Genomic DNA, 17,000 nt, shown 5'->3' with positions numbered 1-17,000 from the left:
CATCTTACAGGACATTTTCCCCACTTTGCCTCAGTGTTAGACATGTTTGAAAAAAGCAGCTCCATTTCTAGTTTTCACGTGATTTTCAAGTGATTCTCAGCCTCTTATGGGATTTCCAAAAAGAATCCTACCTCTCTGTGGGCCAGAGGGTTATGAAAACAGTTTTGTTTTTTGGCCATGTCCCTTGCCTACAGAGATTGTTATTCACTTTATGAATCTTTTAATTATGCAGTGCATCATATATGATAAAAACCCCAAATTCATGGCAACTTTAGATGAAGAAATCTTTATTTTAAACAGTTTAAATTTAATATTAAGAAACTCAGCCCCCCTGAGTTCTTTTTATGCCCAGTCTGTCACTTATTATCTTAATTACTGACAGATTCTGAAACAGGTGTTTCATAGTTTTTTATTGAGCACTGCACAACTTCCCCAGTCTTGTATTTCCCTGTCCCATCTGTTTTTGAAGCATGAAACTGGCTCCAGCTTCGATGCATGTCTATTTTTTAAAGGCTGTTTTTCAACATTTGTCTTTTGAGTTAAATTTGAAATGATTTGAAAAGTATTATTGTCTGATTTAGTTTTCTATTTTACACATCTGTTTCTGGTTGGTATACAGCCTTTGAATTGCCAGTTTGTGAACACTTTCGGCTGTCTCATTGTATGACCGTATATCTATAAAAAGGACCCTAATCGTTATTTTCTACTTTGTTTTACAGATAAAAGGATAATTATTTAAAAAAAGACTGATGACTTATTACACTGCCATAACACCACTGAAAGCCCATAGTTAACAAATAAAGACCGGCAGACAGTGGGACTTGTAAAAACCTGGCGCAGAATACTTTGTTAGTGCTTTAATCCTGATCTTGTTTAAATAAGGTGTGAACCCCTGATAAAATCGTCACAAGGGGATGATCCTAAAACTTTCTGCTTTGATCTCTGTGTAATAATAAATGTTCCATGATGAAATGGTGATACAAATACACTTTCTGTCAGCTAAGCGAGACCAGAGCACAGTATAAAGTCTATTCTCTGACAGCATACTGTGGTATGATAAGGTAGTAAATCACGTCCGCCCCAGGCTGGCAGGCTCACTGATGGGCGGCTCGGCTTGTCGCTGCCCGCCCTGTGGGTGTGTTTAAGGCAAATGGGCCTCTGCATCCACCTGCTAGCGCCCTGCCTCCCTACAGTCAGGAGCGCCCAACTTTCCGACGGAGCACACGCTACGCGTCTGGACACCGCGGGGACTTTTCTTGTATCGAGCGGCTTTTTCCCCCCACGAGATGTTGATTGTAGTCGTGCGACGACAGCATCCAATCGACTCTCGGTCACGCACAAGGTTCAGTTAGGAACATTTTCTCCCTTTTTATTTTCGCGCAACTGTAATTTTTCTCATTGTGTTCACTGACAACTCCGGGGCCAATAGACACGCAGTGCGCACAGGTACAAAGTGCCCCCACCCCACCTCTACCCCACTCCTGAACGGGGTTCGACCAGAAAGCCGCGTTGGGATTTTCTATTGTTATTACTGCTTTCAACTTGGAGAGAGAGAGAGTGATCGATCTGTTGGAATTGGTTTGTTCAATGACTTGCAAGGTTGGGTCTGAACTTATATCCGGAGACCCGTGAGGTAAGCCTGTATGGACTGTTCCTTTGTGATTATGTATCTATGTATATATTTTAGACTTTATTTCCTTATTATGAATATCACGCAACATGTTACCTGCATACAGGATCGCGCTTTTTTTGTCAAATACTTGAATTTATGATTGGCACCACGCCTTACCGACTCTCTCATTTTCTTTTTGAAACAATGAAACAGAAACAGCAAATTATGATCATTATTAATTTCTTTTGATCGGAAAATCAATTCCAGCGCGAATCATTATCACTGTTTATTTAATAGCTGTGCAGTTTACCGTGCGCTCTAATACCGCACCAGACTGTTTACAGTTCTGTCGTCCATGTGTAGCCAAGACTGCCAGTCTGTTACACACATTTCAGCGTGTTTCAGCAACATTCAACATTTTTGCATGAAATTTGTTTTATTATTATTATTCATTGCCGAAGAACACATTCATACATGCACATGAATGAAGTTGTATAGTGTTTTATTTATATTTACATACAATACCACACTGAGGAATTCCCCTGTGTCACGGTAACTGTGAAATGTTTTAAAAAATGTTTTTAATCCGCAGCAAATGCAGATGGTTATTTTCTTGTCTGCTGGATTAAAGCAGCGCTGTAGCCACTGAGCCCTGTCCATCCAGATTTTACTGGTTTCCGTCTGTAAGTTTTAATGATTGTGTTACATTTGTTCAACACATGTCAGTTAAGAAACTGTGAAGAAGCTGAGCGCATTGACCTTTTCTTCTTTTAAGCTATTCGGACTAATATGATTTTCCCATGACTAAAAGGGTTTTTTTTGTTTGTTTTTTTTGTAAACTTTTGTATTAATATTCCATATCACTGTCTATGGCATACATATTTGTATCTTTTACTTCATGGTACGGTGTGACTGTGTCTCTTTCGCAATCCTCGGTGTCATCTGTGAGCGGTGCCTTGTTTGATTTCATGCGCTTGTGCGAAGGAGTTGGCCTCTCTCTTAGAATAAACAGCTGGATGGTTTACAAATTGTAAACAGCCGAGGTTTAAACAGCTGCTTTTACTCATAAATTCGCTTCAGCCAACCAGTCTGAAGACTGTTCTGCTCTGTTGAGGTCTCTGAAGGTGCTTTTGAGGTGGAAATTCGTCCAGTGTTTGAAGTGTCGGTGGTTTGTGCGGAGAGGAGATATGCAGGCTGTAGGTGTCCGGTCAGTGAGCTCAGGGAGGCTTTATGGGAACAAAGGTGGAAAAGAAAAGTTTTGCAGGCAAAGAGGTAGCCTCATACACGAGTATTTCTTATGGCCAGGCACATATGTGTGAAACATCAGCTGCTTAAAGGTGTCTATACTTCATTAACAATTAATGTCACCACTTTTTTTTTAGTTGTTCAGGTTTGAGGCTGTCATTACTTGCAGGCCTTTTTTTATCAACAGCTAAGACCTGTATTTGAGATGCATCAATCACAATGTTATTTTTGTGCTATTTTCCTTAAGTAAGTGTGAAGTTGTGATATAGCCTGGCATTAGGTGAACCCACTAATTACAGCGTGGTGTCATGATGCAGGAATGCATTTTGGTTGCGTGTAGAGGAGCAGAAGAAAAGCTTCAGTGGAGTCAGCGCGATCCTGCCATTATTTTGTCGCGCTCTGAAAAACAAACATAATTTTTACCAAATGGAAGCAATGTGCAAGTCTCTAAAAGTCTGGCTCCTCTCCATTAGGACTCATCAGTTTAATGAAGCTCCCAGAAATCTGGGCGTAAACTCCGCACCTCGGTGCTGTGTCGCCCAAAACTCGCAGTGTGATGGGGCCCTTGGGAGATACAGATTTGACGCGTCACATAAAATTATAAATGAAAAACAGGCTCATGATGGCAGATTCTTTTTTGGTTTTAAGTGTAAAGTAGAGTCAGCATCTTCTCTTCTCACGTGTTTCTTTTTGTCCCTGCAGATTAAAAACAAACAAACAAAAAAACCAAAAAGCAGCCTTTGGAGCTACAGGAGGTTGGTCCACCATGCAGCTGGACGGTCTGTGGACGGTCCACACCCTCCTGGCACTGTGCGGCTTGGCTTTTGGGAACCAAGTGAGCAATGAGCCACTGGCCGCGCCCCGTGTCTTCATCTCTTTTAAAGGTGGGAACCTGAACTGCTCTCTTCTACCCTCATCTTCCCTCTTGCTTCTAATTCTTGGTTTACTCCTGGCTTTCCTGTGTTTTAGTCACTGCTGGTTTCTCCTCTGCCATGAGTTTGCTCACCGGCTGACTGATGAAATGACAGTTGTGCAACTGGAGTGATTGTGGCTTTGATAAGTTCTTGAGGGTTTTTCAGAGGAAGAACTTAGAGCATCACCAGAGCAGTGCTGCGCAGACCACAAACAAATCATGCAACTCTCATACGCACGCTGCCCCCTTTCCTCAGACCTCCAGGCCTCGTAATAACCACCAGATGCTCCCACTGGCCTGTATTGCACAAATACAAACACAAACAGTGACGGAGCAGATGCACATATTGAGGAATGTGTACGTCTCGCTCATTTTGAGAGCATATACATGATTATTGTTTTAGTTAATCAAATGCAGTGTCTTTATCTTCAATCTTCTTTAGTACTGAATCTCTAAATTGGAGCCACAAAGAGAGATGGGATAATAAGGAGCATGTAATAACTCCATAGCCATTATGTGATTATTCTCTGGTGAAGCAGATGCACTTTGGGAGGCGGGGGGAGGTTGTATTTGTGCCTTCCATCGGCCATACAGATTAGGTGAGATGGTCTTCCGGGTTCTCCGGCGTGCAGAGCGAGAGAGAGGGTATTATCAAGAGCAAATTGCCAGGATCAGCCAAGCAGAGCGACATCCCCGGGGCCTGTCCTGCTCGCAGATCAAGCCTTTGATTAGCATCCAGAGAAAAGCTCGGGGAGCAAGCGGCAGCTCCCCTGTTTGCTTTTGCTTTCTTCGTTTCCCAGCGCTCCCTGGTAGTACAAGTTGACTTAATTAAGTGGACTGGCACAGTTCATTGTCGAAGGCGTTTTCCTGCTTTAATCAAGTGGGATTTAACACACCAGTGAGCTCACATCCCAAGTTCAGCAGTTTTTTCATTTTCCAGATATCATCTTAGTCAAAGCGCTGTGTTGTTTTAGAGAGAACTGTGCAAATTGTTTGTGTGCGTGTGTGTGTTGTTGTTTTTATTACTCTATAAGCTGTTCTGTGTCCAGTGAGCTTGTGTATAGGTTCATCTTTGGATGGCTGAGCTTATATATTTGAAAGCGACAGACTACAGGCGCTGTTCTTTGGCTGACAAGGAAAAACCTGGGCACTGCTGCTTACCTGTGTATGTTTGCCTCTCTAGTCAATATGAATTTCACAGTCTACTGCTACTGCCTCTCTCAGAGGAATGCACCCCCCTCTCCATTCAATATTATGACTCCCTCTGCCTTAATTGCTTTTTGAGAGGGGCCTTGTAGTCCTTACCTTGGCAAGCTGGCTGCACTTCCCCTGATGCATCATGATGTGTAAAGTTTTTTGCTTGAGCTGTTTGGGAAGGCGGTTTGCCTCTGAGCGGCGGCATAAATGGAACACAGCTTGAAGACAAGTATGGGCAATATGCAGGTTTTTTATGGTGAGACTGCAGGAGGGTATGAGTTAATTTTCAGGTCCCACTTCATAATTATTGATCATTATGCCAGTGAGTCACCCTGTGAAGAAAAATCTTAAATTGCAGCTATAAAGCTGCTTGTCTGTGCTGAACTAAACACATGTTTCAAACTGATTAACTTGGTAGCAGAGCAGCGAGGTTAAGAACCATGACCTCCGTCTGGGAGGCCCTCACTTCCCTATTAAAGCAGGTAGAGTAAATCATGGGACCTAATTGCTTTTGCCTTTCCTCCATGTCGCGTGCGCAGCTTTTATGGCAGGAAAACACATTCGGCGATGCTAAAATAACCCTCTCAGTGTACTTAGAGGACACGGGAAGTTGAACAATGTATCTGCTCATATGCATTTGATAAAAAATTTGTGTTTGCACAGTCTAATGGATAAAAAGTCTAACGGATAAACTTTGCAAGTAGACTTTGTTCAGGCTTATCAGCTGAGGAGAAAGGGCAACTCTGGCTGAAGAAGCCTGCCTCACTTTAAACAGCAAAAAGCTGTAGTCAGTGTCAGATGAGCAAATTGGGGACAAAGCAAACCCGTAACAACTAATCAAGTGACTTTTTTTTAAAGTCGACTGGCATGATAGACTCATATCAGATAAGTAGCTTATTTACACAGTGAAAGTTTTGATATTAAAATATCTTCCTGTTTGGGGACAGAATCAATTATGGTTTCAATAACAGTTTTTAACACAGTAATGCACGTTTTCTTCTGTTTTAATGATTTTAATGGAGACATGCATCCTGTGGAGATGAAAACCTGTCTATTGTAATAATCACTTTCTGGCATCTTTGAGCTACGTTATCGTAAATAAAGCAATCAGTCTTCGTTTAACACCAGATACAGTGCAGTTTGAAAAGGTGTCCATTAGTGAAGTGAAGTGATGGGCAGAATTGTGTATGTGCTTTACCCTTTTCTCTGAGACTCCCAAGTCACGCAAGATCTGTTGAAACCATTAAGAGTTACATTTTTTCTTTTTTTATCTTTTAAATGTTCTGCTTATATCACGCTGTGTTGCAGAAAACATGGCATTTTCTAAATGGGCAAAACACTCCAGGGAGGGGGGAAAAAGTCATGCTGCTTCTGTTGGCCCACATTTCTGCTATGACATGTTTCAGTTCCTGCATAAAGTAGATCCAAATCTAAATCCATACTAATGGCTCTGCTATTCTGGGCACGTGAACTTTAGCCTCATCTGGGCTGCTGTGAGTTCATACACTTAAAATAATCGCAGAACATCGCTTAGGCTGTGCTGTGTTCTTCAAATGCTTTAAATGCAGTTGTTGACATAACGGGCGTGACCGGTGATTACGAAAAAAAAGAGAAGAAGAAGCCTTTTAATGTAAAGTTTTTCTTAGTCTGCTTAATTGCTAAGGCAGACGGCAAACGTCAGCTCAGAACAAACAGAGGCACGGGGTCAAGAGCCTCCATGCAAATTTTCACTTTGAAAAGTCAGGCCAGCATAATCTACCGCTGAGGGTGGAGCCATGTCTTGCACCACAAAAGAGCACTTGAGAATTATCACCTTTTGGAAACAAGCTTCTCACACTTAACTTCAGCAATGCCACTCTGGCCCGTCAGTACAAGTAAAAAGTCCTTTAAATGCCATAACATCATCAGGATTACAGCACACTAGCCCCCACCTACTCCCTCTGACTGCGCATGAGGCCAAAGCCACCGGGATGACGGCAGAATGTGGGTCAGCTCCGCTACAATAAACAGGCTCGCCGCAGGCAGTGCAGGTGGCAGTAAGAGAAAGCCACTCTGGCTTATCATTATCCCACATATTTCTCATCTGCACGCCCTCCTGTGAACGGCAAACAGCGGGCTACTATTTTTACCCCCCAGGAAAGTCTGTAGTCTATATTGGGTGAGAGTGCGTGTGTGTTTTGGTGGGTGGGTGGCAGCGTAGAGGGTTAGAAACTTCCCTTTGGGGTTAAATGCCAGGCATTCTGGTATGTGTCAACCCGTGTTATGGGGTGGTTATGTTTCTGTTTAGCTTTTAATTCCATCGAGTAACAACAGATGAGGATCAAATCTGAAACTGTCATGTAAAAGCAGGGAAGTAGCCGCTTCGATAAGTCAGCAGTTTGGTATCGCTTCGACTCTGGGCTCGGCCTTTTACAGCCAGCCTGTCACTTGTCTAGTAAATGTTTAAACTGTTATTGCTGTTGTTCACACAACACATTCCCATGGTCACTTTCTTCTTTGGAGCTATAGATTAGTGGCCCGAATGAACCCAGGCTCTTAACACTTGTGACCTTATCGGCGTGCATGTTTGAGTCTGAAGCCTTGAGTGTTTATTCAGCATTGATTGTTTCAGTGACAAATGCAGTTTAAACTTTTGATCTTTTGTATTATTACTTGTGTATTTGCTGACTGTAATAACAACCTGCAGCTTCCCTTTCAGTTTCTTGATGCAGGTCTGACTTGTTTCAAGCATACTGGTAGAATTTCACCCTCGCAGTAATATTGCAATGGTGCCCGACCGCATGCAGAAGCCACGAAACCACTGACCCTGTCGTCTGGGGCTGCTGCTGATTTTTTGCTGTGATCTGTAATTACTGTTTGTGAGGCCTGAGTCCATATAACCCCACGGCAGTAGAGTAATGACTGAAAAAGCACTGAAAACCACTATTACTTTGGCCACGTCCCAGACCTCAGCTTGTCTCCACAGCAGCTAAGCTCAGTTATATTTAGTGTAAAACTCTCTTCTCCCTCGGCAGCCACACAGAAGTCATTTGTGGCGCTGTGGTTAACCACTGAACGCAAACGGCCGAGTGGTGACAGTGGTTTAAGTGCAAGTGCAGCTTGGTCCGGAGCAACTTGTGCTCTTCTGCGATCCAGCTGTCAAAAGTGTCACTTAATTGTAACATCCAACTTGGCCTGGAAACCATTGACTTTTAATTTAATGGAGTGGGTGTAGAGAAGAGTGTGTATATTAAAGCAAAATGAAGCTGAGCCCGAGCCCAGTGTTCCAGGAAACGGTGTTAATCCTCCACTGCGGTGTACATGACTTCAAAACATTTGTATGTGTAACGGCCGCTCCTTAAACTTTATGGGGAAAATTTGTCTCTCATTTATAATCACTGCTGAGGACTTTAGAATTCACACATTTGTTTTAATTTATGGACATAACTTCTGTTGCGTGGTTTTCCTATAACTTCACACGTGTGATGAAACACATTAAGTGGGGATTTGTGCTCAAGCAATTAAAAGCTGAGTTCATGTTAAAATGGGATGCAGCTCAGCCTGAAATCTATTTATCTCTCTGGCCAAGCTAATTTCTGAGCACAGCATGGTTTATTTTCACTTCATTGAACTTCATTTAAATCTTTTTAGCAGTTGGCTTAAATGAAATGTGACTGCTGGTCTGCAGCAGTCCTCATCCAACTTTAGGCATGAATGCTTGTCTGGTCACAGGTAATCAGTGAACGCTTCACAGCGGTATACGTCCAACGGCCTCAGACTGAGAGGTCAGACTCTGGGATCGATTATCTGTCTGTCTCTGCCCCCCTGCAACCTTAACTCTGCCCCCTATTTGGTGGATGACTGATAGTACCGTGATTACATTTTATTTCCGGACCACTGAGTCTATTGTTTTGATTGGAATGCACTGAAGATGAAAAATAACAGCGTACTTTTCACTTAAAGCACAGCGTCATTAGCATTCATGTCTGTGGATAATATTTTAATGTGATTCGCAATGAATCCTATATGTGTTGCAGGTTCTAATTATTCTTTTCTTCAAGTTTTATTCACATCCGTAATGAAAAGTAATGTAATCTGTAATGCAGAATTGCTTTTAAATGTGCTAAGAATTTATCTTCATAAAGTTTTGCAATTGAATTTATTCATCTGTTGGCCATAGACTGCAGTACTGTAGGAGACAGTGCTCCTGCCACCCTCACCCCTCTACTTGTCAGGTATATGTGTGGGACAGACGTGTGATATTCCCTGAAAAGATGAGTCTGTTGGCTCCTTTCAGCATGTTGCCCCTGAATCCAGCAGTAAGCTGATGCCCCGTCTCTATCGGTGCCAATTTCCTTCTGCAAATAAACTCGCGTTCACAGTGTCATCTCATAGCCAACCGTTAGCTCTGTCTGAGCCTCCCACCCGGCGCTGATGCTGCGCCTCCTGGAATATGTGTTTTATCCTCTCACTGCCAATCGCTGTTAAATGCGCACAGGCTTTTCTTTATGATGGTCCGTGAATTGACTCATTGTGTTTCAGTGTTATTGAATATAGCCGCTTGGCACCTCTGCTTGATTCTAATGCCATATGGCTGTGAGGTTGTAAAGAGTATCACATGCTGCTTGGGTGGTCCTAAGGTTTGATAAAAGAGGGAGTAGTATCATTGCTGGGATTCTCTTTCTTCAGCATATGGTTACTGGATGTAGTGTGTGTGTGTGTGTGTGTGTGTGTGTGTGTGTGTGTGTGTGTGTGTGTGTGTGTGTGTGTGTGTGTGTGTGTGTGTGCGTGCAGGTGTGTGTGTGCAGGTTTGTGTGTGTGTGTGTCTATGTGTGCAGGTGCAGAGTTGTTAAGAGAGAACATTGTTCTTATGCTTCTGATGATTGTGGGCAACCACTGAAGGTGACAGCTGATCCCCACACACCACTCCCATCCACAACCAGTTGTGCTGCCCCTCATTGAGTGTCCTTCCTGTTAAAAGGGAGATTTTTCATTCCCCCTGTCATCAAGTGGTCATTCATTCAAAAAAATATATCCAACATGCTGACTTTCAGTTCTACCAAATTCTATCTGTGACTTTCTGCAAATATTTATACTGCACACCTGCACATATGGATAGTATGCATTCAATTGTTTTATAGTGTTGGTTGTGTGTGTATATATATATATATCTATATCTATCTATCTATATCTATCTATATCTATCTATCTATCTATCTATCTATCTATCTATCTATATATATATATATATATATATATATATATATATATATACACACACATATATATGTGCTTCTTTTCATGTGTGCCGAGAATTACCAAATGAAATTTCTTTACGTGAAATTTCTTATCAGCTCAGCTCTAATCTAACTCTTATGCCTTGATGTCCTTTTTCCTTCTACTACTTATCTAACTTTCTCTGGCATCAGAACTACAGTAAATGCACGGGGACTGGGGTGTTTTGTCAGCGGCGCTCTCTTTTTGCATCTGCAGTATGAGATCTGTCATATTGAGAGCGGGGCGTTTGCGCTTTGGTCAGGGTTTCACCTGTGGAGCAGCCTTCTGAGTCAGGTTACGCAGTGAAACCGAGATGGTCTCTCAAAATGAATGAGGACCCAGTGTTGTCTCTCCATCTTGTCTTTCAAGGGCATGTTGCTGCATCTAATGCCACCACCCTGACTCTCCTCACAAGACTGAAAAATACCACCCAAACTGTCCAGATATTGTTGTAATTTTTTCTTTCTTTCCACCAGTATCTTTTGCACATATGTTTTCTATTTATGGAACTGTACACTCTTCCATTTTTTTATGAAATTGCCAAAATATGCAGGTTTAGAGCACTAGAAATCTCAAACCGAGCAGAGGACGTGGTTATATCACAGTATGGACAAATGTGTTGGAGTCGTAAATTATTTTGCATGTTAAAACCAAGTAATGAGGTTAGATGATGCACTTTGTTAGTTCCTGTAATCAAAAAAAGCTGCCAGGGTAAGGTTTTACTGCCAACAGTAACCTAAAACTTCTCAAAGGAGAAAACCATCAGTCACCCTCTGTTGTCATTGTACTACATTTTCCCTTTGTTGAGGAAACTGATAATAGATAATGATGTAGCATTCCCAGCCTTGACATCTTGGTAACCTGGTTGGTATCTAGCACACCTGCCAGTCTTCTAGGCTCGTCCTTTTTCCAGGTGGCATAATTAAGACTTCCTGTGGGACTTCATGTCTTTTCTCGCTTGTGAAAACAGGGCATTAGCGGAGACTGGATGAACAGGTTGAAGACTCAGACTAGCTTTGTCTTTGCACTGCTGCTGAGGCTGAACATTGTATATTCTTAGCACCAGTGTTTCTCTTGTGGCAGATTAAGGTGTCAGGGAGAATAATGGTCCAGACGGCTTACACAAGTTCTTGGATCCAGCTCAACCTGCGCCCAAGTTTCACAAAAGGTTTACGGTTTCGAACGTGGCATTGTGTGTTTTCCTTTAGGAAAATGTAACTCAAGAGAAACATGGTAAAAAAGACAGGAAGCTGTACACAGAGGTGTGGGAGTAAGATAATGAGACGGGTAAAATGAATTCAGTGATTGCCCAGGTGAATGGCACCTGCTGTGAAGTGCTTCTTTGTCTTGTCAGATGGATGACTTGATCCCTATCATGGTCCAATACTCACCAATTTCTGTTATCTTAGATCATCAGATAGAGAATTGTCGTTGCTTTTTGAGACTTGAAACTGTGGATGGTATTCAGGTTTGAGTCATTTATCTGCTCCTGAACACTTCCCTTGAAGCCAGCCTGTCAAAGCACTCTTTTCAGTGCAGCTCATCCAGAACACTGAACCACCTTGTCTTCAACCTCTGCAAATTCACTCCGCCACCCCCAACGGCAACCCCCTCCCGGGGCTGTCTGTAGACGTTCATATCATATTCAAAGCACAGTTCTGCTGTACCAGCTTTTGAAGGTAACTGTCCCTTTCCTCTCCTGCCCTGTACCTCCTGGTCTGTGGCTTTAATCCTGCACACCACCCCAAACTTCCCCGGGGTAAGCTGCAAAAAGACACTTGGCTCGCTTTTTGCTGCAAACAGCCAAATCATCACAATCCTCTTGTTCCTTACTTAAGGCTTCCGAATGGTTACCTCACTCTAGCCTAAAGAGTAAAATCAGTCCATGTCTGTAGTTGCAGGCTTTTAACGTTATCTCTTCACGAGGTATCTCATATCACCCTCATATCTCTAAATCATATCCGCTCTTAACACTTCTGCTCACACTTTTCAATCTTGCTTTCCTGGAAGGACTTTTCTTTGTGTGTCTCGATTGGATTTTATTCATCCCGTACTGCAGAAAAGTTACTGAGCCCCACGATGCAGATCTTGTTCCTTAATATTAAGTATCTGCATGTTCCAGTGTTACATATATATGTTGCTTATATGGACGTTGTACTTCCTAGCCAATTAGAGTGCTTCTATAAGTTTCTTCAAAGCCTTTCTCCATGCATGTGTAGATCCCTGAAGACGCTAAGTATACAGGAGTTGCTCAGGAAGGTCAAGTGGGAGGAGGTGACCCAGACACGGGAGGTCAAGGCCACTGTCACCTTCTGATCTACAACCTCAACATTATTTCTCACCCTCTGACGCTGGGGGGTAGTATTTCAGATGCCTCTTGCAGACTTGGAACTCCTAAGATGAGCTCTTTTTTCGTCCCTGCAGTAAATCCACCATAGCTGAGATGGTGCTATGCACTGTGACGTCATAGACTGCATATTGCCAGTACAGATTAAATGCTGCACTGGACCATCAGTTTGTTAACTGTCAAGACAGAAATGCTGATAATGTTAATGGTATGTTTTCTATTCTTTTGCTGTGTAAACATATTTACTGTGATATCTGACAGCTTGTTTCAATGAGGCCCCAAATTGCTCCCGATGGTCAGGCCGCTACCTTTCATAGGAGCTCTCTGTGTATGAGGTCGGTCCAAGTACTTGAGCACTTTGGACAAGCATAGGTTTACTATGTACAGTATGAAATGATTTGTTTTACAACTAAAAGATACTGTAGACCATTTATTTAAGTAGAAGCACTGATAGCACGCAGTTAGTGCTCAGGTAAAGTATGTATAGTAACCATGATAAGGTAAAAATATTTTAAGTATTAAAAGTGATTACAAATCGATTATTGTTACTCATTCATTGACTTTGGGGCAGCATTTTACTCTTGGAATTAGCTGAAGTGGAACAGATTTTTTAAAAAAACAGCGTATTTTGAGATTTTTGTATGTTTTGCATGTAAATTAAATAATCTGAAAAGCACCTAGTAGCACAAGCTGTCATATAAAATCTACTGGAATGAAAATAATGTTTATTTCTGATATGCTGTGAAAGTGGAAGTAGCTCAAATTCCAACTTAAGAACAAACCATAAAGTTTGCAAATATATTTAAAGGTGGCTACTTTTCACCAATTAATTTTTCTAACAATACGCTATATTTACATTTGATCATATGAGGATTAGTTAGACTGTTCAACAAGCAAGCGGCTACTTTCTGAGTAAAGTTTTAAATAAAGTGTTTACATTTGGCTCCCACTTAATCTTTGTCATAATAATCTTGATAGAGATTAATGTTGAAAAAAGGGTTTTGCAAACATTAGGTCATGTTAGTGACGCTGACATAATCGCTGCCATGTAGTTTAAGTCATAACACAGAGTTTTTAAAGTGCGGTGTACAAGAAGAGCATACATCCATAAATATCTTTTTCAGCTGAAGCCCCGGCTCCATTCATGATGTTTCTAGTTGCTGTGTATCAGTGAAGTTGGCTGCAGTGATGAAACTGGATTATTTCGCAGGTCTCTCTTGGAAATGAGATTTTTAATCTCAATGAGATTTTTTACCTGGTTAAATAAAGGACTAATAAAACTTTCTGCTGCGCTGTGACTTTTTATTGGGGTTTCAGAAAATTTTAAAAAAGTGATAGTAAGTAAATCCAGGGCAACATTTGACCTCTTCAGATACGCATTTAGTGACAAACAAATGTTCATTATCAATCACCAGTCACCCGTACTGCTAGGACAAAGTAGAGAAAGTCGTCTGTGAGATTGGAGTGTAGAACACAGAAACTGTGCGCTATTCAGCTCATAAACTGCAGTCAGCAGTTCACCTCCCGCCTAAAACCTTTCACCATGTTTAGACCCTGCTTCCCACCTCTTCATCTGATCACTGATGAGGTCATACATTATTCCACGTTGGTAAGGGGAAATGAGGCTGTTTGGAAGACACACTGAAGAGTTTAACCCATAAGAGCACTCGGGCATAATACAATGCATGCACTTTGATGTCTTTGTTGTGGTGTGGTTTTGAAATGCTGATTTGGAGATTTCTCTTTTGCATGTTGGTGGAGTAGGTGTTAATTGCAGAGTGTGGGGACGGACTCTTTATCCCACCCATTGAGGATGGGCTGGGGCCGGCAGTGACCCCCTGATAGGCTTGTTTTTTTGTAAATGTCCCCCCTGCGGTGTTGTGTCCCCTTGATTGGTGAGGGAGATGAAAAAGGGGGGACCCTGGCATGCAAGTCCCCTTGTTGTTGTTGTTGTTTGGCGTCGCCCACACACTCTTCCCCCTGTGAAGGTCCTATAGCTGCAGGGGTGTTTGTGTAGGTTTGCCTCTTATTCATAGAAGTTCATTCACATTCTGGGAGACCTGGGGGTGGACGTCAAACTGGCATCAGGCCTTTTTTGTCAATGAATGCCGCACACAGGATCCCCGCAGGCCTTTTACCGTGCTTCCTATAGGATTCCTCAGTCCGGGTCCGAGGAGCACCGCTGTGGCGCTCCAAAGGGAGGACAGCAATTTAGAGTGGAGGTGAAAAATGAGGTCCTCAGATGGGAAAATGAAAATCAACAAGAGGAAAAGAGACTGTTTACATCCTGCACTCCACCTGGCACACTGCCAGACCAACAGTGGGAGATGTGTTGCAATATAAAAGCAGAGAGGATTATGAGTAGTAAGGGAAATATTTGTGAAACTATTTGGTAATGCCCTGGTGTTGCTATCTTTGTTCTGTCATCCTTTTCTTTGATTCTCTCGGCGAGATGTACATGCTCATGAGCTCTCCAAGCCTCTTATTGTTTTGTAAATCTTCAGATGAAAGAGCGTGGTGTTACTGTGTGTTCTAAGTCCCTGTTTGACTTCTTAACTCAGTTGCTTGTTTCCCTGCTTAGCCCTTCAATGGTGGGTTAATGAATACTTTATTGCCACTTTACTGTGTGGATCTTAGTGGCCGTATTTAATTTCTCCCCCCTCGAGGGACGTCCTGTGGCGTTTCCCAGAGTTTCGGCGCAGCCTACTTTGCATTTCTTTTCTGCGAGAAGACAAACGGGCCTAGAGTCCAAGATGAAGCGCTCTGACAGAGGGAGGCTGAGACAGAGAAAAGGGGATGAGAGGAAGAGAGGCAGGCACAGAGTGAGCTAGGATTTCACTCCCACTTCTTTCCCTCCGAGCTCTGATTCAGTCCAAAGTTCCTCTCATGGGCTACAGTGTGGATCAGGTTTTACCCCCGCTTGTCTTCTCCTACCTTCCCAAGTTTTGACATGCTTATGTTTTATCTTTCAGGGTGGAATTAAAAGAAGCACAGTAAGGCTGCACAGTCAGGAATAGAGTTGCAGAAAGTTTTTTGGATGAGCTCTCCAGGATAGACACAGAAAAAAACATAAACACAGAAAACCCAGTCAGTAATCATACACCATGGGATGTGTCCATATTTTGTCATTTAACTGGAGTTGAGCTTCAGTGGTGTGGATTCAGGGAGCAGTGAATGCATTTCTGTGTCACTGTAGTTGTATTTCCTCTAGAGAAAAAAGACAAAGCTCTCAGGTCTACCTCAGGTGGGTCACCACTGATATCATAACCCACCTTGAAAGTGTTTCTTCTCTTCACTCAAAATGCTGTCAGACAGATCTCAGTAATCCTGCTCAACTGTGATGAGTGTTTGCTGTTTTAAAGCCTGTAATTAAGTCAGTTAACCTCCCCTTTGTTCCAAGAGGTTCCAGCGAGAGAGGTTCCAGGGGGTCCAGGCACCCTTCTCTGTCACATGCTGAACCCCGTGGTGAGCGATGGGTGTTTAATGGAGGCCTCCCAGCACAAAACCAACCTGAGGGAATATTTAAAAGATTGGCACAAAACAAAAAAGAGCAGGAATGAATAAACAGCCCCTTCCTGTCCCCGTGAATTTGGAAGCCTCCTTTTTCCAAAGGTAATTGATCGGAACAAATTAGCAGCGGAAAGATAAACTATGGCTAGGTGAGATGCTGGGCTTCTGGTGATACGCTCTGGGTATAATTAACTGTTGCATTGAGGCCCGTGGTAAAGCTCGCCCATGTGTTTGCCGTATTAGCACTAGTGCTGGACTCTGTGGAGACGATCTGTAAATCTACTCTACGTTCAAGCAAAGTGTTTGAGTTGTTTTAGGGGATGCAGTTTGTTTCCACAAAAGTATTACGCCAGAAATAAGAAAAAAAGTTGGGTGTTGCTTAGATTGGCAATGATGTGGGAGGCACTTGTTGCACATGTGCTATTGTGGTGGTTGTGGTCATCAGTTTGGACATATTGCACCTTAAAAAAATCCGTAGTGGCATCAGAGACTAAAATCACAGTCAGAAGTAATTACACCATGACTCAGTTTATTATGATTTGCATGGTTAAGGGAAAAGCAGGAGTGTCTTTTGGCTAAAACTAAGGCAACAGAACATGAAAGCTCAGTGAAATAAAATCAACAGTAGATGATAAAACCTGGGATATTTAAATTATACCTAGTTTAAGTTGCACATTATCGGCTTTCCATTCTCTTTCTATTCTTGCCAAAGAAACTTGCAAAATCTAACAACCAAGTTACGTCAAGTTCTGAAACAGCTTGTAACACGCAGACACCAGAGCTGCTGATAGATGCAGCGATGAGTCTTTTCACAGCTGAAGCCTACCTCTGCCTCTGTATCGTTCCAGGTTTAACACATCCACACTTCTTTCTCTTAGCAGTGTGCTTCAGCTGCTCGGCAAAGCCTCTCGAGATGTCAA

The 17,000-nt window shown here is 42.4% G+C and overlaps 1 protein-coding gene across 4 annotated transcripts in view; it reads left to right on the top strand.

Moving 5' to 3' along the window:
* The first annotated feature begins 1,203 nt into the window (after positions 1 to 1,203).
* Positions 1,204 to 17,000, top strand: part of LOC134628094 (semaphorin-3F-like) — a 57,075-nt gene continuing 41,278 nt past the window's right edge. For all 4 annotated transcript variants that reach the window (XM_063474730.1, XM_063474729.1, XM_063474728.1 and 1 more), the window contains exons 1-2: positions 1,204 to 1,633; positions 3,560 to 3,741. In XM_063474730.1, coding sequence (XP_063330800.1) covers positions 3,624 to 3,741 — 118 coding nt within the window. In that variant the 5' untranslated portion in view covers positions 1,204 to 1,633; positions 3,560 to 3,623. The remainder of the gene's footprint in view (positions 1,634 to 3,559; positions 3,742 to 17,000) is intronic.

The sequence above is a fragment of the Pelmatolapia mariae genome, linkage group LG5 (genome assembly GCF_036321145.2).
Source record: "Pelmatolapia mariae isolate MD_Pm_ZW linkage group LG5, Pm_UMD_F_2, whole genome shotgun sequence".
Classification (NCBI taxonomy): Eukaryota; Metazoa; Chordata; class Actinopteri; order Cichliformes; family Cichlidae; genus Pelmatolapia; species Pelmatolapia mariae.
This window is presented reverse-complemented; position numbering and strand designations above follow the sequence as displayed.